We start from the raw sequence: 20,116 nt of genomic DNA, 5'->3' as shown, positions 1-20,116 counted from the left end.
TCTCAAGAAGGATGCTGAAGGTGAGTCCTAAATGACAAGAGGAATGAGCCATGCAAAGGCACAGGGAACAGTGTTCAGGCAGAGGGAACAGTAATGCTAAGGTCACGGGGAGGGAATGAGCCACGTGTGTGTGGTTTGATGCAGGAGAGACAGCCAGTCCATGGTGACTTTGGGGTCCCATGGGGACAATATTAGATTTTCTTCTACAAACATGGAAAGCCCCTGGAGGGTGTTGCTGTGACCAACATTGGACATGGGACAGGGTGGGCTTCCCGAGTCCTTGGCCCGGCCAGTGGGACAGTGCCAGCTGGTGAGCTCCCCCGCTCCTCTGAGACCCCCTACCACCACCCATTCAGCCCTCAGGCTCCCAGGAGCTTAGAAGGGGTAGGAGAATACCTCCCCCTGCCCACAGTTTACAGGTGGAGAGATGGAGGCCAGGGAGGCCAGGAGACACCCTAGGCCACACCAGCAGCTCCTGGGGTCCCCCAGCGGGCAGCGCAGTGCACGTGTCCCAGCCTTGGCTCAGTCATGGGGCCTGGGCACGCACTCCCTGCCCGAGCTGCATCCCAGCACACACAGGCGAGGTGGAGAGGCCGTGGGAGGGGGGGAGGCAGGGGAGCCCAGAGATTCCTCGAGGCCCACCAGGCCCCAAATCCCCATTTGTGCACTTGAAGGGTCAGAAGCCCACCACGCCCCCTGCCATCCTGACCTAGGATTCTGGCGGTGTGGGGGGCCTGGCTTGGACCACCAACGGCGTGCGATCCACGCTCTGCTGAGCGCCTGCTGGAGAGGCTGCCTTGCACCCCCGTGTCTGTTTCTGTACCTGCTAAAGGGAGGTGATAACATCACCCACCTCGCGGGGTCCAGCGCCACGTGGGTGAGGAACTGCTCAGGGCGCAGAAGCCGCTCTTATCACCCATCGCAGAGCGGCCTGGACCCTGGGCCTGGGACGGGCGAAGGCCTGCGCTGGCGCTGTGTGTGTGCACGTGCATGTGCCTGTGCATGTGTGTGTGTGTTGCCCTCTCTGTGTCCCTCTTGCCGTAGGTCTCTGTCTGTCCTTCCCTCTCAGTTTCTGCCTCTCTCTCTATGTCCCTCTGTCCCCCTGGCTCTCTCCGGCCCCGTCCCAGCCGCCGCCCTGGCTGGTCCCCGGCTGAGTCAGTGTCTCCACGCTAAGCTCTTCCCTGCTGTTGTCATAAACAGAGCACTGGAAACAGTCGTGCCAGGTCCGAACACGCCGGCACACCCGCGCCCGCGGCCTTTGCTCTGACCCAGCGGGGCCCTCACAGCCGCAGCGGCCCTCCAGGGGCGTCGTGCTCCAGCTGGGCCCCGGGGGGCCTGGCCCAGGGCCACGCGGTGAGGGGCAGCCAGGGCCCGGGGTCTGCGTCCCCAGCTGGGCTGGCCTTCCAGGACCTTCCACCCCTGCCCCGTGGCTCTGGGGAGGCTGGCAAGGCCTCTTCTGCGGGCTCTCTCCTTAGGAAGGTCAGCCCCGGGCAGCCTGCCTCAGACCACTCCCTCCTTTGTCGGGCCTCTGGCAAAATCAGCCACTGCCTGTGAGGGGGGACGCAATGGAACCAGAGCCCCTTCCCCGCCCCCCCCCCCCCCGCTGCCCCCGTTTTAGCGGCTCTCAACTCTCCTTGGTGAAAAAGAGAGGAGAGACATATTCCAGGTACAGCAAATGACATGTCAATGACCAGAGGAGAAAGAGAACTTGCTGGGTCCTGAAATTAATCCACCATAAATGAAGCATGAGAGGGGGGAAGATGGCAGAATTATTTCCCTGAGAGATGGACGCAGCTGCCCCCTGTCTCCACCAGCCGGTACTCGGACCCCCGCCGGGGCACAGGGCTGAACCATGGGTTCAGATCTCTAGTTCTCACCGGCGTGTGACCTTGGCCAAGACAGGCTTCCGTGGGCCTCAGTCTCCTCATCTATGCTGTGCGGACAGGGGAACCAGGAGCGAGTGATGTTTGTGCAAGGGCCGGCCGCGGCGGCCTCGGGGGAATGGTGCTCCCACAGTGGCGGCAGGAGGGGTCCCAGGTGGAGATGGACTGAGGTCTGGGCCAGGCCTTGCCCTTGGAGGCCGGGGGTGGAGGCCCGCCCACCTGGGATCTGTGTCCTGCTCGGTGGACCAGAGGCCAGCATCCTGGACCCCTCGTCCGTGGAGCCCTGGGCAGATGTGCGTGCCAAGGAAGCAGAGGGTCTTCCTGCTCCTATTCTGAGGACAGACGCCCCCCCAAGTCCTGGTGGCGTCGGGGCCCCAGCCTCAGCCCTGGTGTGGGTGGGTAGACGGGGGCCCGGAGAATGGGAGGCCGTGCCCAGGGTCACACGGTGGGACCGCGGCAGCGCCCTCTCCCCTCCCAGACCCCATCCGCTCCCCAACAGCCTGTCCTGGTCTGTCCGGGCCCTGCCAGGGAAGGTGGAAAATTCCCATCCTGGATGAGCTCCAGGCGGACCTAGAGGAGTCACACGGAGGGATCAACCACCGCCCAGCCTAAGCCCCCAGCTGCTCACCACTGGCGGGCCCAGAGCCTGGTCGTCTCAGGAACCGCTGCTCCCGGGAGCAAGTTGGCCTTCCGGTGCAGGGGCCCAGAGCCAGGGCCACCCAAGCGACCAAGGCTCATCACACCCTGAACCAGGAGTGGGCTTGGGGAGCCCTGCCTCCAGGAAAGTCTTTCTGATTCTGACATTCGAGGCCCCAATTCTCCCTAGTGTCCTGGCTGCCTGGACCCCGAGCCTCGAGCCTGGACAATGTCTGTTCTGCTGCCTCAGGCTGGGCCCCCGGGATGGGGGTGGGGGTAGGGAGTGACCAGGACAGACAGGACGAAGCTGTGTGTCCCTCAGAGATGGGGCCTGTGGGCCGAGAGGGCCTGCCCGGTGCAAGGCCGGGGCCCAGGCAGGCCTCCCAGTCCAGCCCCATCGGCTCACCCAGGGCATCCTGGGTGCAAGGCTCCGAGAGTAGGGCTGGGTGGCCTTCGCTCCACTGCCAGCGCCCGGCCCCTGGCCCGACAGGCAGCAGGCACTCAGTGCTTGCAGGCTCAGCAGTTACAGGGGCTGCCAAAGGGAGCCACCCTCACGCCCCTGCGCTTGCCCCAGGAAGCAGATGGTCAGTGACCCTCTGCCCTCAGCCGAGCTGGAGGACGGCGTCCTGGGAGAAGGCAGTCAGACCTGGGTTCGAATGTCCGCTCTGCCCCTGACCAGGGTGACTCCGGGCAACTCCTGACCCCTCTGAGAGCAGTGCCACCAACAGAAGTCTCACACAAGCCACGCAGGTCATTTTAACTTTTCTAGTTGCCACATAAAGGAAAGTGAAGATAATTAGGTGAGCTTAAACTTGGTAACATATTTTATTTAGCCAATATATCCAAATAATACCATTTCTACATCTTAATGTGAAAAGATCATTAAAGAGCTATTTTACTTGCTTTTTTTCTCTCCAAGTCTTTGAAACCTGCCATGTATCTTACACTCAACGGCACATCGCAGCTTGCACGCACCATATTTCAAGCGCTCTCCTGCCCACGGTGGCCTGTGCCTCCAGAGTGGACAGTGCAGGCTTCGTCCCTCCTGGGGACTCGTGTCGGACCTCCCTGAGCCTGGTGTGCAAGCCCCGGGCAGGGGCCCGGGCATGCAGTAGGTGCACAGGGCCTGGAAGCTGCCCTTTCTCCTCCAAGGCCCTGGCCAGTGGCTGACTTGGAAGCCCCCAGACCCTTGCCTTTCAGACACTCAGAGGTAGGCCACTCTGCTCCCTCAGGGTGTCCAGAAACTGATGGCCTTTGCTGAGCCCCTACTGCAGGCAGCCAGGAGGCTCAGGGCTTGCTCCCAATGCAAATCTCACCCACAAAACAAACGGGGGCCACGTGAGGCAGAATTAGGGGTGGCCCCTATGCCTGGTCATGTCCGAGCGGCACGTGATGGGCGGGACTCAGTGTTCCATGGCAGCTCGGGGTGGGCGGGGGCCCGAGTGCACGCAGCTGCAGCCCCCATGCCCGTGCCAGTGGGTCCCAAGGGGCTGGGCTCAGGCAGAGATGGGGCGGTGGGCGGCAGAAGCCCCTCTGTGCTCAGACCCACCTGTGCCTTCCTGGCCTTCACAGCGCTCACGCCTCAGCCCACAGCCCTCCAGCCGTGACCCCTCCTGCCGCCTCCGGTCTCCCCACCGTCCCGTTTGCTCCGGACGCTCCCACAGTTCCTGGAAAATACCATCCACTTTCTTCTGTGGCCTCTGGACTTTGGCACATGCTGTTCCCTCCACCTGGAGCCCCCTTCCCTGCTCTCACCTTCAGGCTGGTCTGGGTCACTCTGATCCTCCCTCGGGTCTCAACGGACACATCACCCCATCAAGGAAGCCCTCAACAGCAGTCCTCATTCCGCTGTAGCGCCTGTTAGAAATGCCCTGCCTGGGGACCCTGAGTTTCTAACGGGTGTCCCTGGAATACAAGGTTCACCCCTGACTCTCATGCTTTCCCCGTCCTCCTCCCGCACCCCATGGAAGAAGACAGCTGAGTTGGGGACACATTCACGTACCCCACCCCGACAAGCTCATTTCCAGGTAACGGGAGAGACGGGTAGGAGGGGCCAGGGTGGCCCAGCCTCGCTCTGTAGGGGAGGAAATAGGCTTGGGTGGGCTCCGGTGGCCAGAGGGTGGAGGCCGCCCGGCGTGAGGGGAGACCTCGTTGGTGGAGGGAGGATTAGGGTGAGCCTCAACTCCCCAGAGGAAGCACAGCAACTGGCCCCCAGAGGGCCCCAGGGCAAAGCCGGCACAGGGTCATCATAAGAAAGATCTATCTTAGTGGAGTAGTAAGCTCCCCATCCCTGGAAGCATCCGAGCAACAGCGCCAGGTGCTGGAAAAGGAGTTGGAACTTTGCACAGGCGTCGATTTGCGCCTTTAAAGGGTTTGCCTTCAGCTCTCAAGATTTAGGTGTGGCCCAAGGTCACAGGCAGGGCCTGAAGGGGGCCTGTCCCACCCACCCAGGCCATCCCCCCTCTCAGGGCCAATCATTAATTGGCACCGCTCGAGTGGCTGCCTGCCAGCCCATGGCCCGGCTCCGATCCCGTGCCCGGGGCACCTGCATGCCTCTTACATGGGCTGGCCTCTGACTTCCTGCTTGTGAGTCCCAGGAGCTGAGCCCTGGGCGGAGCAAGGGGCCTGCTCAGACCACCATGACAGCACGCAGAGGGACTCCTGCTGCCTGCAGGGCTCAGCCCAGCTCAGCCTGCAGCCAGGGCCCTCCTGGCTGAGAGCTGGGCCTTCCTCGGAGGGCAGCGAGGAGCCGGAGGGGGCCTTCAGGCTGGTCGGGAGACAGCCTGGGTGTTAGGAAGCCCATCCCCCGGGGGCAGAGAGCAGAGGGAACCTCAGGCAGGTGCTGAGCTGGCCTTGGGCTGACAGGCCCGGGAGGAGGAAGCGCCAGGGCGTGGCTTCAGACGGAGGTGAAAAAAGGCGTTGCCGGCCAGCGGGGAAATCAGATGTGAATAAGCAGGCAGAGGGGAAGGGCCTCCCAGGGTGAGAAGCTGCAGGAGGGAAGGGGCCTGGCAGGCTCAGCGATGGCTAAAGCTCTAGTTTCCAGAAGGGATGGAGGGAGGCAGGGGCTACTCAGACTCCAAGCTAGGAAGCTAACTTTATCCTGGGCAATAGGGAGCTACTGAAGGTTTTGGAGGAAGGGAGTGACATGGCATGGACGGGGCGGGGAAGGAGGCAGAGGGAGGAACTGACAGCTGCCAGAGGAGGGCCAGGGAGGCAGGCCCGCAGTGGCCATGGGGCAGAGTGGGGGGATGGACAGAGGGGACAACCCCAGGTTTCTGCTGGACGACTGGGTGGTCAGGCCAGCAGGGGAGGCTGAGGATGGAGATTTCAGCAGCAAGATGCTGAGCGTGTTGACCAGAGGCTCCCGTGGGTCAGCCGCGCCGAGTGGTCCACAGGGGGCAGCCGTGCCGGTCTTGACGCCGGCGGAGAGCTGATTGGGGCGGGGCTGGGAAGGAGCAACCAGAGGCTAGAGGAAGCCCAGGTGAGCTGGGGCCCAGCCAAGGAAGAGGGGCACTCGGCCACACCAAGGTCACTAATGGCCGGGACAGGGGTGACTGGAGTGAGAAAATGAGGGACGGGGACAGTGGGTGTGGACATCTCTGCCAAAAACTCTGCCTCTGAAGTGCTCGTGAAAGTGAGAGGGGTGTCCTAGGTGGGCTCCCTAGAAGCAGAGCCTGAGATGCCTGATCCCAAGGGAGCTCAGGGCGTGAAGAATGTCACAGAGCAGCCCCACCTGCACGAGGGGACTTTATACCCTCTGCATCAGCCCGTCCTTGGCTGTAGGCACCCGTCTCTGTGGGCAGAGGGCTAGACTCCAAGAAGGAACAGCTGTGAGCTGTAAGCCGAGATCCTTACAGCACCAGGGGCTGCTCTCAGGGAGAGTGATGTGGGTCCCCCTGTGCGGGGGCCGGTCGCTGGCAGGGGGGCCTACGCCAATCCTCTGGGCTTTGGAGGGTGTATAGGAGCCCGCCATTTACTACTGGTACTATTGGTGAACTCCCCGCCTGGGGCCTGACCCTGAGGAGAGGATCAGAGTGGCCGGGCCTCCCTCACCGCCTATGTCTTGAGGTCCTAAATGAAGGGCAAGTTCCCACCTGTCCTCAGGCCACAGGACCAGGTCCACTGCCCGTCCCCCTTTGCACAGGGAGGCAGGGAGGGCTACCAGAAAGGGGATCTGAACCCAGCTCCCCCGTGTGGCCACTGGCCACCGCACAAGTCCCCTGGCCTCAGTATCCTCAGCTGTGCTGTGGCGATGGTCACAGCTGCATCAGAGCCCAGGGTCCTGGGGCACGGGGTGGGTGGGAAGGGGACGGGGAGTGCCAGGCAGGCAGGTGGGCACCTGGCATGAAGCGGGCACTGGTGCCCATGCCCTCCCAACTGTGGGGGACAGGGCAGGCAGTCCCACCCTCTCCGCTGGCACCTGGAGGGAGGAAGCTGCACTTGGGTGGTGCGGCCCTCGGGAGGGGGCGGTGCCACCCTCCGTGCCAGGTGCCACCCACAGGCTGCTCACCGCATAGGAGCCCCTGGGGGCTTTCCCCTGTGCCTCCCCCAGCCCCACGCAGGCGTTCCAAGCCCTGCAGAGCTCAGCTCTGGCCTCAGTCCTGCCAGCTGTGACTCCGCTCCAAAGGCCCAGGCTCCTTGGCCCTCTGGGAACAGAAGGACCTGTTGTAATCACACGTTTGGAGGCTCACCTGTGCCCGCAGGTTGGGGTCTGGAATAACAGGGCAGCCCTGCATGCCCGGCACTGTGTCCCCTTATCACTCTCTGCCCTCTGACCCTCACAATGGCCTGGGGCGGGGGGGTGGCAGGTCGTCTCACCACCCCCACCCTCACTCGTTCAACAGCTGTTCATTAAGTACCTACTGCACACAGGCACTGGGAGAGGCGCTGGGGACCCAGATAAGGGCCTGCTCGCTCAGAGCTCAGGTTATAAACGAGGAAACTGAGGCCCCGAAGCCCCAAGGGCCAGACCCAAGGTCACACACACACAAATCAGGTCAGGCTCCGCAAGCCCCACTTCTCCCTTTCACTCCTCAGTCTCCTTCCCTGTAAAATGGGCACACGGGAGCCTCCCCTGGGGCCGTGTGGCCCAGGGACTGTGCAAAGCGCAGCGGGGCTCGGCCCACAGAAATCTGGATGTGCCACTGCCCACAGAATCGGAGGCCACCCCTCTCCCCCGTCCCAACTCCCCCTGCACAACCCCCCAACCCTGCCCTCCCTCCAGCCGGACTCCTCCCTGCCCCCACCTGTCACACTGCTGCGCCCTGCTGTCCCCTCCGGCCAGAGTCCCTTCCACTCTCGGAATCCCAGCTACAATCATACAGTGCTCCCTGTGGGCCGCCACCTTTCACATCAAGCCCCCCAACCAATCACCCCCTGCAGGAACCACTACTGTTACCCCATTTCCAGACACAGACACAGAGACATGGAGAGACAAAGCCTCGTGCCTAGGGCCACCCAGCTGCCGCGCATCAGCACGGCGTGCCTCTAACCACTTCGCAACCAACCTCCCTGCTCACGTCCACACAGGACAGCGTCCCCCAGCCTGACAGCCCAGAGCAAGGGCCCTCATCCATTCACACGGGCTGGCCCCTGTCGACACCTCCCTCGTTCCAGACGCGGCAGTGTCCCAGAGGGCCAGGCCAGGTCCAGGTCCGGGTCTCCCTGGGGTTCTGGGCCTCCAGCAGGCCAGACCCAGAGAAGTGCTGTTACAGCAAAGAAATCAGCCAGCAGGTGTAGAAAAGCGAGCGTGGGCCACCTGGCCTGGCCTTCAGTGGGTGGCCTGGCCCCCAGGCACCCAAAGCCCCGAAGGCGGGGTCCCCGCCCGGAGGCGCCCTTACCTACTCGGAGCTCTTGCCCGAAGACAGTCTTCTCGCCGAGGGCGGAGCAGTTCCAGCGTCCGAAGCGGAACTGGTACTGGCACTCGTTGATGCCCATCTGCGCCCCCTCCCCAATCACGATGATGGCATCGGGCCGGCTCTGGCAGATGGCACGCTGCCGCGGGGCCAAGCCAGGGATCTTGTTGCAGATGATGTTGGCTCCCAGGGCCACGACGGATGACAGCGCTCTGCAGGGGGGAGAGGATGCCGAGGAGGTGAGACACCTTGGCAGGCTCCCGCCACCCCACGCCTGCCACTCTCCCCACTCAGTCCCTCGGCCAGCAGACGTGTTCCAGGAGCCCACCTCGTGCCAAGCTCTGCCCTCCAGGGAACAAAGCACAGAGCCCTGCCCTCAAGCACCATGTTCCACTGACCTGCACACAGGATTCCAGCTTGAAAAGGCACACACACCCGTGCCCCCTCAGCCTCGAATCTGCAGGAACGGGATCGCAGGAACCACGGGATCACAAGTTTCATGAATCAACAGTCCCGTGGAACACAAGAACCACGCCTCTCTGTGCCTCCGAATCAGACACACAGACCCTTCGTGGATTTGACAGCCACCAGCTTGCGACTGTCCACAGCTGCCCCCAAGCAGCAGACCCCAACTCCCAGACAACTGAGGCTTTCCCATCACTTGTAGACCCCCGGCTCCCTCCACCCCAGGGTGCCTGGACCAGGCAGGCTGCGAAGTAGTCTGGGCAGGCTGGGAGCCAAGCCCACCAGGTCCTGAGCCAAGCCCACCAGGTCCTGACTGCAGCCACAGCCCGTGTGTGACCTTGGGGAGACATTCTGCCTCTCTGAGACTCAGTTTTCACACCCATGACATAGGGTATAAAACACCTCTCCGAGGGGAGAAAGGCTGCACACACACGTGGGGATGACTGTTGTTATTGTTTCTGAAAGACTGGGTGCACTCAGAGGAGGAAACAGGATCTGATGTGAATTGAGTACCTACTGTGTGCTGGGCTCGGCAGGGTGCTTTATTGCAACATTGTATTCTCAGAGTGGTCCCCTGAGAGTGCCTTGTAATTAATCTCCCAGCAGCCTGCAGGAACTGGGGGCACTTGCTCTGCTCTTTCTCTCTTCCCCTGGGTGTCATCAGTGTGATTGTTTATTTGTTTAAGGAGGTGAAATTCACATTGCAGAAAGTTAACCATTTTAAAGTCCTGTGGCATTGAGTACATTCCCAATGTTGGTCAACCACCACCTCTATCAAGTTCCAAGGCACTCACCACCCCAGAAGGCAACCCCCTACCCCTTAGCAGTCACTCCCCCAGCCCCTGGCAGCCACTAATCTGCTTTCCGTGCCTGTGGATTTGCTGGTTCTGAACATTCATATGGATGGAATCATACAACATGTGACCTTTTGTGCCTGGCTTCTTTCACTTAGTATAAACCTCCTCAAAGTTCATCCTCATTGTATCATGAACTTCCTTCTTTTTTATGGCCAAATAGTATTCCACTGTAATGCGAGATCGCATTCTGTTTATCCCTTCATCACTGATGGACATTTGGGTTGTTTCCACCTTTTGGCTGTTGTGAATAACGCTGCTCTGAACACGTGCACACAAGTTTTCTTTGAGTCCCTATTTTCCATTCTTCGGGGCATGTACCTAGGAGTGGAATTGCTGGGTCACAAGGTAGTTGGTTTTGCTTTCTGAGGAACTGGCAGGCCGTTTCCCCACAGAAGCTGCATCAACTGTTTGGTTTTACGCACCCAGGGAAGGGACAGCAAGCTGAAAGGAGGCAAGCTGGGTTCGGCAGACCCACAGCAACAGCTGGGTTTCAAGACAGAGTCTGGCTTCCAAACGACAGACCAGGGGGCAAAAGGTGGGAGTGGGGAGGCCACAAGGGGCTCCCCAAAGCCGCTGCGCAGGCCCTGGCCTCCTAGCACAGTGAGTTCCCTCCTTCTGCCCACAGCCTGCCAGCCCCTTTCTTGAGAGAAACGAGTCAGTGTTTTTCCAGGGCAGCCGAGCACCCACAGCAAGCTGGGAAAGTCCCCGTGTGGCCTGAGCCCACAGCACGTGCTGTGACCAGGAGGCCCCAGCGACACTCAATCCCCGTGGCCCGCCAGCCCCACCCACTAATCTGGCCAAGACCCCCCTGGGTCTCCCACGGGCACAAGGGGCAGCAACGCCTGAGGCTGGCGTGAAGGAAGAGCATCTGGGCAGGCGGGGCTGGGAGCGGGCTGGAATCTGGGGAATTCAGCCCAAAGTAATTGTGGATGCTCAGAAAACCAACCCAGGGAAATGAGATGGATGGGAACCCTGCCGGGCACCAGCCTCCAGGCCTCTGGTCGGAGCCTGGATGCGAAAAGCACATTCCCCATCCCCAGATTCTTCCAGCAGGCTCTGGGCTGCCAAGGCCCTGCAGCCCAGGGTAAGAACCCTTGCTCCTGGGGGCAGAAGTTCAGACAAATGGGGACTAACTGGATGCACCTGGGGGCAGAAACAGATTATTGCAGCCCTGGTCTCCCCACTCCAGGCAGGCCACCCCTTGCACCCACCTCCCCCCACTCCACCCTGATGGTGTCCCTGAGAGCCCACCTACAGCTCCCTGGGTTCCTTTGATCAGAATCGGAGGCCTCCTAGGATCTGGCCTCTGACGACCCTGCCACCCCTGCTTGAGCTCATGCCTCTGCCTGGCATGCTGGTCTCCCTCCCTTTCTTCTGTCTCGAAAACTCTCCTGCCCTTCCAGGCCCAAGGGCAAAGCCCCACTGGGCTCAAACCCCTCTTCCCCGGGCACCAAGGACACGCATTGTGGACGCTTGTCCCTCGAGTACCAACCTCACCCCTGGTCTCATGGTCGTTGTTTCCACCCCGGGCTCCCCCACCAGCCCGCAAACACGTCGAGGGCAGTGCCAGGTCTGAGCTGGCCCTAGGGCCTCAGGGACTGCCCCGTGTAGCCAACCATGAGTGTGGAGTGGATGAATGAATGAACGAATGAATGAATACTCAGGGATTATGTCAAAAAGAGCTCCTGCAAGTCAATAACAAGAAGACCACATTTAAAAAATGAGTGAAGGACTTAAACCTTTCTCCAAGGAGAGACAAATGGGCCAACGAGCACGGGAAAAGATTCTAAACATCAATCATCATTAGCGTAAAATGCAAATCAGAACCACAGAGAGGAAATACCTCACACCCACCAAGATGGCTATGATCAAAATGACAGAAAATAGCACGCATTGGCAAGGATGTGGGGAAACTGGGACCCTTATGCATTGCTGCTGAGAATGTAAAATGGTGCAGCCGCTGTAGACAGCAGCTGGGAAGTTCCTCAAAAAGGAATGACCATAGCACCCAGCAATTCCACTCCTAGGTGTATGTTCAAAAGAATGAAGGCAGGCGCTCAAACAAAAACCTGTACACAAATGTTCATAGCAGCACTAGTCACGATAGCCAAAAGGAGGAAATAACCCAAGTGTCTATCAACGGATGAATGGATAAACAGAATGTGGTCTAACCCAGACGGTGGAATATTATTTGGCCATAAAAAGGAATAAAGTACAGACACATGCTACACGGATGAACCTCAAAAACATACTCAGTGAAAGAAGCCAGACACAAAAGGCCACATATTTTACGATTCCTTTTCTATGAAATGTCCAGCGAAGGTAAATCCACAGAGACAGAAGCAGGGTAGGCTGGGGGCTGGGGGAGGGGTAATGAGAAGTCCCTGCTTCCTAGGTGTGGAATTTCCACCTGGGGTGATGGCAAAGTTACGGAACTAGATAGAGGTGATGGTTACACAACGTTGAGGATGTATGAAATGCCACGGAATTGTATACTTTAACACGGTGAAAGTGATGTGGCAAATTTTATGTTAAATGAACTTTGAACACGATTTTTAAAAATGCTCTCTGGGCTTCCCTGGTGGCTCAGTGGTTAAGAATCCTCCTGCCAATGCAGGGGACACGGGTTCGATCCCTGGTCCGGGAAGATCCCACATGCCGCAGAGCAGCGAAGCCCGTGCACCACAACTACTGAAGCCCACGCGCCTAGAGCCCGTGCTCCTCAACAAGAGAAGCCACCGCAATGAGAAGGCCGCGCACCGCAACGAAGAGTAGCCCCCGCTCGCCACAAGTAGAGAAAGCCCAACACACAGCAACGAAGACCCAACGCAGCCAAAAATAAAATTAATTAATTTTTTAAAAATGCTCTCTGTACACAGGACTTCCACACCCCCGGCCATAGGTGGGATCTGTGGAAGGAGACCAGAGGGGCCTTGCCCGGCTGGCACCCTGTATGCTTCTCCCAGGCGACTGGTGCTGATGCAGTAGGGGGATGGGAGCCCCCAGCCATCCTCCAGATGTCAGTGTGTGGATTAGAGATAAAACAAAAGCTTCAGAGAAAAGAGTCGCACTGTACACCAGGAGCAAAAATAATCAGATGGTTGATAATTCAGAAATGATTTCAACATTGTCTCCCTTAGAATGTGGAGATCTTTTTCCCCTAAAGATATTAAATATTCCCATTCTGAGCACCCGCCTTGGACAACACAGGCCTCCGCTGTGTCTCAATCCTCTCTTTGCAAGATGAGCCTTGCCATCCCCGTGTTACAGGAGTGCGGACTGGAGCTCAGAGAGGCTAAGGGACCTGCCCAAGGCCACACAGCCAGGTCTCTGCTTCCAGAACGCAGGTGGAGACAGCACTGTGGCTCAGAGCACAGCACACAGTAGGAGCATAATACAGAAGACGGCCTGGAGTGGGAAACTACACCCACTCTTCATTCTCAAGACACAGCTTACATCCTCCCTGCGTTTAAAACCCTCCAGGTCACTCGGTAATTCGTGCAGGTTTCTGGACAGCTGCCGGTGCCAGTGATTGAGCTCTGGCAACCCGGCCGGTGCCCCGTCCATCCCCTCTCCCACAGTCTGACCACTGGCCTCCCTGAACAGGCCTGGCCCGCCTCGGCCCAGGACCTGGCCTCACTACACCTGAAGGCCTGCCCGCACTGTTCCTTCCACCCAGAGGGGAGGGGGCTGCAGATGGGAGTGGCGCGTTAGGAAACCATCAGAGTGGGAAAGGGGTAAAAATACACGGTGGCTACAGAACTGATGCCCTCCTGGAGACAGGAAGGGGACGCAGGCAGCATTCTGGGGTAACTGCAGTTTGGGGTGAGGACATGCTATGGGCGCTTTCAGCAAGGTGTCCCACTGGGTGGGCCCGGCTCTCACCCTCTGGGAGGCTGCCCACCCTCAGCTGCCTGCCCAGGTGCCCCAGGAGAGGCTGGCAGGGAGGCTCTGCGTGGCCCTGAGCACAGAGAAGCCGGGCGGGGCGCTCGTGTTTCAGTTGCTGACTTTTTCCATGGAAAATTCTGCTCTGGGCTCATCTCCCTGCGCTATTCAGGGAGGGGCCTCGGGACACAGGCAAGATGCCAGGGGGAGTGGGCAAAGCTGAAAGTCTGGAACTTTCCTCACTCCTGGCCTGGGCCAGTCCCATGAAGGGAGCTCGGAGGAGGAGGGTTTCAGGCCCTGCAGACAAGAAGCCCCCACCTCGTCCCGGTCCCTGGGGGCTGTGGGCAGGGCGCTCTGATCTCAGACCAGAGGGCGCTGGGTTGGAGCCCGGCATTGTGCAAGGAGGGGGCTGCCACCGGAAATCAGAAGATCTTTCTCCTGCCAGAGCGGCGCAAGTGCATGGGGCTGCGCCTAGGGCGAGGGGGTTCCAGTGGGGCTGAGGGGCAGGTGACCACTGCCAGGTGACAGATGGGCAGAGAAGTGGCCAAGGGCGGGGGGGGGGGGGCTTCTGGGGGGAAGGCCATGATTGGGGAGAACGGGGGGGGGGGGGGGGGGGCGCCTTTGCTGTATCATTAGCTGGGTACCAGGCTGCCCACCTGGCAGCTCTGCGGGGAGGGGTTAGGAACATGAGCGCGGGTGCGGGCCAGCTTGTTTGGAACACTGGCTCTGCCTTTTCCTAGCTCTGAGACCTCAGGCAAGTTTCTTAACCTCTCTGTGCCTCAGTTTCCACATCTGTAAAGTGGGAGTAATAATAGCCATGATACATCACAGAGCTGCCGGGAGGGGTACTTGAGTCGAAGTAACATGGCACTTCGTAGCTGGCCTGTAGTGAGAGGTCATCGACGTTGGCCATTGTTAACTAACCCTCACAGACTGAGACTGGAGCCCCATTACTGACCCTCATTCATTGAGCCCCCAGGATCCAGCCCCCTTGTGGGGGGCTGTTTCTATCAGGGGGACCGATGCTTAAACCGGCAACTCTGAAGCCAGTGGGTGCTCATATCAGCCACTGCATCCACCACCAAGGGGTTCATTCCTGGACCAGCTCTTCCCTCTGACTCAGCAACTTCACACTAGGGTCTATACACCCAAGAAAAGTAAGCACTTACATCTGCCAAAGGACATGAATGCGGGTCTCCAGCTCAAACTGGAAACAGCAACCCAGGTGTCCATCACCAGGAGAATGACAGATAAACTGCGGTACATTCACCCAGCCAGATGCAAACCGCTTACACGGATGACTCCCCCAGACACCACATGGAGTGAAAGACGGGAGAACACCGATGCTACCACGTACAAGGAGCTCCAGGCAGGGGCTTCCCTGGCGGCGCAGTGGTTGAGAGTCCGCCTGCCGACGCAGGAGACACGGGTTCGTGCCCTGGTCTGGGAGGATCCCACGTGTCGCTGAGCAACTAGGCCCATGCGCCACAACTACTGAGCCTGCGCGTCTGGAGCCTGTGCTCCGCAACAAGAGAGGCCGCGATAGTGAGAGGCCCGCGCACCTCGATGAAGAGTGGCCCCCGCTTGCCACAACTAGAGAGAGCCCTCGCACAGAAACGAAGACCCAACACGGCAAAAATAAATTAATTAATTAATAAACTCCTACTCCCAACATCTTCTTAAAAATAAAAAAAAGGCTCCAGGCCAAGCAGAACTCAAAAGTCGCCCTGAGGTGGGAGGCACTGATGGGGAGGGGCCGGGGGGAGCCTGCGCTGCTGGGGGCCCGAACGTTCTCTGTCTCGAGCTGGGCAGGGGTTACACAGGTGCCCATGTAGGTGAAAAGGCATCAAAATGCCCACTAGAGATTTCTGCACTTTATGTAAGTTATACCTCGACAAAAAAGTAAACCGTTGCAATACAAAAGTTTACAGGGCTGGCAGAACAAGGCAAGAATACAAACTCCAAGTTTTCTTACAAAAATTAAAATAAAGAAAAAGCACAATTAAGAAATAAAATGTGTGGGGCTTCCCCAGTGGCGTAGTGGTTGAGAGTCCGCCTGCCGACGCAGGGGGCACGGGTTCGTGCCCCGGTCCGGGAAGATCCCACATGCCGCGGAGCGGCTGGGCCCGTGAGCCATGGCCGCTGAGCCTGCGCGTCCGGAGCCTGTGCTCCGCAACGGGAGAGGCCACAACAGTGAGAGGCCCACGTACCGCAAAAAAAAAAAAAAAAAAATGTGAACATTAAAAATCATTCCTGGATGCTTTGTGTGCCCGGCCTTGAGGGGTGCTAACCCCTCCTGCAGCACATGCTCCTGGGGGCTGCTGTGGGCTGGGCCCCCGCCCCCTGCAGGCAGAGCTGGGTTAGGCCAGAGCACAGCCCAAACCCAGGCTCAGAGGCCCGGGGATCCAAGGGCATCCCCAGCCTGGCTCTGCTGAGGGCTGCCCCCTGCCTGCCTGCCGCCCTCTGCCTCTGCCTGGACTCCGTCCAGATGCTGCCAGCCTGTCCCCACTGGGCCCTGATCCTCTGGGAACCCTGAATAGAGAGGCAGGCTGCCTCAGCAGCTCCCAGGGCAATGAGAAGCATGGGCGCGGGAGACCCTGAGGACTGTGACATTGGAGGGAGCCCGTCATGACTGGGACTGCACCAGGCAGGGCCCTTCTGCTCTCAGCCTGCCCCTGGGCAGCACTCGGGGCCAGGGGGCAGAGCTGCCCACCTGCTAGCTGTCCTCTGCCCCGAGGAGCTGGGCCCACCAGTGGGGCCAGACCCTGACGGGCAGCCTCTTCCCAGTGCCACCCAGCTAAGGTCCCTGTCTAGGCCAAGCGCCAGTCCTGCCATGGCCCAGCCTTAGGGCTCTTCCTTGGGAAACAACAGCGGGGACCCTGAGGACTCAAGAGGGGTCAAGTGGGGGAGCCAGTGTCTCACCAATGCTCGGGATTAGAGCCACCCTGCCCCTCCCTGTCTCTGTGTAGGACACCCCTGCTTCGTTCAGGAGCTAACGCCCTCCAAATCTGCCCCAGCAGCTAGGATTCTACCCTAAGCCCCTCATGCTGTTGGACTCAAGGTGGCGTGAGCACCTACTGTGTGCTGGACTCTGGGCTCAGGGGTCCCCTCAGTGGCAGGACGGGGGGCAAATGTTGTGAAAATAATTATAATTGTTATTCCTCAGAATAAGGACTGAAAGGTCCAGAAAGTCCAGCCACCTGCCAAGTAGCTCAGGGAGGGAGGGAGGGAGGGAAGAAACTGGGACCAAGACCCATACATCCCAGCCCCAGACCGGTCAGTGTCTCATCACCCCGTCCCTGACCCTCAAAGACAGTTGGAGGGGTCACCTGTCCACCTGGAGAACCATCCTCCCCCATCGGTCCCTGGGGGCACGAGGCTACACTGGGGGGAACCGCCCAGGAGGGCTGCTGAAGGAGGCCCCCAAACCTGTGCCAGGTGCTCCCCATGCAGGCCGCGTGCTGCTCCAGGGTGGTGGCCCATCTCATTGCCCACTGTGCAGTCTGCCTGGCCTGCGCCAGGCCCAGCTAAGCCTCAGTGGTCACCGTGGAGCTGCCGAATGAGTGACGGACGGACGCATCAGTCAGTGGGACTCGTGAGGGCAGCTTGCACTCAGCTGCTGAGGCCTCCCAGGTACAATGACCCCGCTCTCGTGGAGAGCAGCTGGCACGTTCTCAGCAGGGCGGGGGACCCAGGTGCACCCCATTTTCTCTTTGACTGTTACAGGTCGATAAAGAGCAGATTTTATTCCCACTTTACATATTGTTGAGAAAATGTCAGCCTCCGGATGAGGGCCTAGCACTTCGAGTCCCAGGATGTGGGCAGGGTGCCGGGATTATGGGAATGAAGCCACCCCAAAGTGCCCTCGATAGGGCACTGATCCACTGGCATCTGCCTGTCTTCCTACTTAAAGAGCCAGAGAGAAGTGGCATCATTGCCAGCCTGGGTCCACGTGACAGAACAGTCTCTCAGGCCCAGAGGAAGCCTCACGCCATCTGATCTGTCCTCAGGGCCTTAAAACTATGGCCGCGGATGTGGCCGCAGGAGCCAGGCACCTCCACCTCAGCATCTCGTTTCTCCTACAAATTCCCGAACAAGGACCCCACAAACCACAGCCCAGGATAGAGATGCCCCCGCAGAGGGCAAACGGCCTACCATGGCATGGACCCCCAGCTCCCTCTCACTGGACAGAACACTAGCTCTAATGCAGCCCACCCATCCCCAGGGCTCTGGGTTGGAGCAGCCCCTGCCCCTAACCAACCACAGAATCCTGGGCATGTCCCCGAGGCTAGGACTGGGGCAGCACTCCATGGGGGAGGCTAGGGTCTAAGTACCTTCCGGAACCCAGACCTCATGACTAAGCCCACTGGGCCTCAACACCCCAGACCCCTCCCAGAGCCCCGGGAGCCAGGAGGGGGTCGCTGGGGGACATCCTGCTTTCCTCCTGGGGAGGAGGCTTGTACCACCTTTGGGAAGGTGAGCAGTGATGAGAGAGGGCTTCCCGCTGGCAGCCCAGGGCTCCCTCTGCCCTCCGGGGCGGCCCACCCCACCCCCAGTCTGCCCCTCCGCCCTGCCCCCGTACCAGCAGGACAGGGCTTCAGGGCCTGAGCCAGGCCTCCCGGCCCGGCCCTGGGCTGCTCCTCATTGGCCCTGGGTGCTGTCAGTCATGAGGCTGGCCCCGGGCACACCCCTACCACTCTTACCCTCCAACACTCAGCTTTCCGCCTCTGCACCTTCACCCTCCAGGTCCTCTTCCCAGACCTGCTGATCTCACCACCGCAGAGACCCTCCTCTGAGAGGCCTTCCCACCCACCGGACCCCCAGGGAGCCAGGACTCTGTGCTTGACCCCCTCAGGCTTCTCCTGATGCCATTTGGGGCAGGGTCTGGCCACCACCACCAGCTGGGGGATCCCCAACATTGCCCAGCACCCAGCTGGGCTCTGAGCTGGCCTTGGACGTAAGCACCTCCACCCCCGTGGAGGTGGGGACAGGCGGGCTGAGATGGCCAGATCCCCAGCCTGCCTCCAGGCCCCCATCCCTGACCTGGCCCGGGCTGCCCAGCTGCCCAGGGCTCCTCCAGCCCACGCTCCTGGCCCGGGCGCTTTGTAATTCTTCCTCCTCAGGCATCCTCCGGCAAAATATTTGAAGAATGTTCTAATTATCTGCGATCAGCCAGGGAGGCGAGCCGGGGTCCACTTGTCCAGGAAGTAACTCCGCAAATACCTGGGAGGGCGGCACCTGGCCCCCACGCCCACCCAAGGCTGCGTCCCTGCCAGCCTCTCCCTCAGGTGGGCAGAAGTTGGCCCAGATCGTTACAGCCACAGATGGCCTGGAAGAGGCTCTTCACTGGCTCTGGAGCCCAGCAGGGCCCTGTGGGCAGAGTTGGGGGCAGGGGTGCACGCTGGCCTCAGTGCTCCTGTTTGTCAAGTGGGGACAAGACTGTCTTCCAAGTCTGGGGTCACACTGCAGACCCCCTGGGCCACCATCACAGTCCCAGAGCCAGCACCGCAGGGTCCCCACAGCCTTCCCCTGTCAGATGGATCAAGATAGAATGGAACAGAAGGCTGGGGGCTGGTGCAGCCAGTGCAAGGGCCCAGGGGCACGCAGGCCACCTGCCCCTGCTCTGATCTGCCTTGAATCTGCTCATCTCCTTCCCCAGCCGGGGTTCTAGGCCAGCTTGGGGGAAGCATGGGGCTTGGGGACAGCCCCAGACCTCAGGAAGTCCACTCCAAGGCTGTTCTGAGACTCAGTTTTCTCATCTGAAAATTGGACACAATCAATCCTCTGTTGGCAAATGGCTTCTCCCTCTACTGGAAGCACCTGAACCCCCTGGGACGTGGCCGGAGGCGGTGCAGAGCACAGGCCTGGTCGCAGCCGGCCTGGCCATCTGACCTGTCGCCTAACCTGCCCAGTCACAGGGCCTGCACTTATGGGGGCGACAAGACAAAACAACTCCCTTGTGAAAAAAAAAAAAAATCCAACAAAACAAAAAGACCACCCTTCCTGAGCAGTGTCCCCCACCACCCTGTCCTACTTTATCCCCATGGGGTCTCTTCAGGGTGGGCCTTGCCAGCCCCCTTTACAGATGAGGAAACTAAGCCTTCAAGAGGACACCCAGCAGGGAGCTCCATGGTGCTGGGCAGCCTGGAGAGAGGCCTGGAGGCAGGAAGGGGCCCAGCTGGCCCCCCCGCCCGCCCTGGCCTCAGTTTCCCATCTGTGGAGTGAGGGGCTGAAGCGACAATCTAGGTACCTGCAGCTGTATCCTAAAGAAGGTTCTCTGGGTTGGGGTCCTGTGTTCGAATTCCGCTCAGCCACTGTCTCTCATTGGCCTCTGGGAGCCTCAGTTTACCCATCCATCCAATGCTCGTGGGCAGGGCCTCCTGCGGGCTGGCTCCCTGCACCCGACTCTGGCCGTTGCAATCTTTCCAGGCCACTGCTCCGCTCAGCTCGCTGCCCGCAGCGTTCCCGGGGAAGAGAGCAAAGCGTCCGCCTGCTCCCTCGTGCCCCCGGCGGGCGGCTGCCAGCCCGCCCTCCC

General features: G+C 60.1%; 1 protein-coding gene across 2 annotated transcripts in view; it reads right to left on the bottom strand.

Annotated features, from left to right (window-relative positions):
- The window catches only part of WNT7B (Wnt family member 7B), a 52,025-nt gene that overhangs the window by 15,840 nt on the left and 16,069 nt on the right, over positions 1-20,116 (bottom strand). For both annotated transcript variants that reach the window (XM_007453908.1, XM_007453907.1), the window contains exon 2: positions 8,360-8,586. In XM_007453908.1, the coding sequence (XP_007453970.1) occupies positions 8,360-8,586 (227 nt within the window). The remainder of the gene's footprint in view (positions 1-8,359; positions 8,587-20,116) is intronic.

Source organism: Lipotes vexillifer, unplaced genomic scaffold (genome assembly GCF_000442215.2).
Source record: "Lipotes vexillifer unplaced genomic scaffold, Lipotes_vexillifer_v1.1 scaffold382, whole genome shotgun sequence".
NCBI classification, from domain to species: domain Eukaryota; kingdom Metazoa; phylum Chordata; class Mammalia; order Artiodactyla; family Lipotidae; genus Lipotes; species Lipotes vexillifer.
The sequence above is the reverse complement of the archived record's forward strand: the minus strand, read 5'-3'. Positions and strand labels throughout refer to the sequence as shown.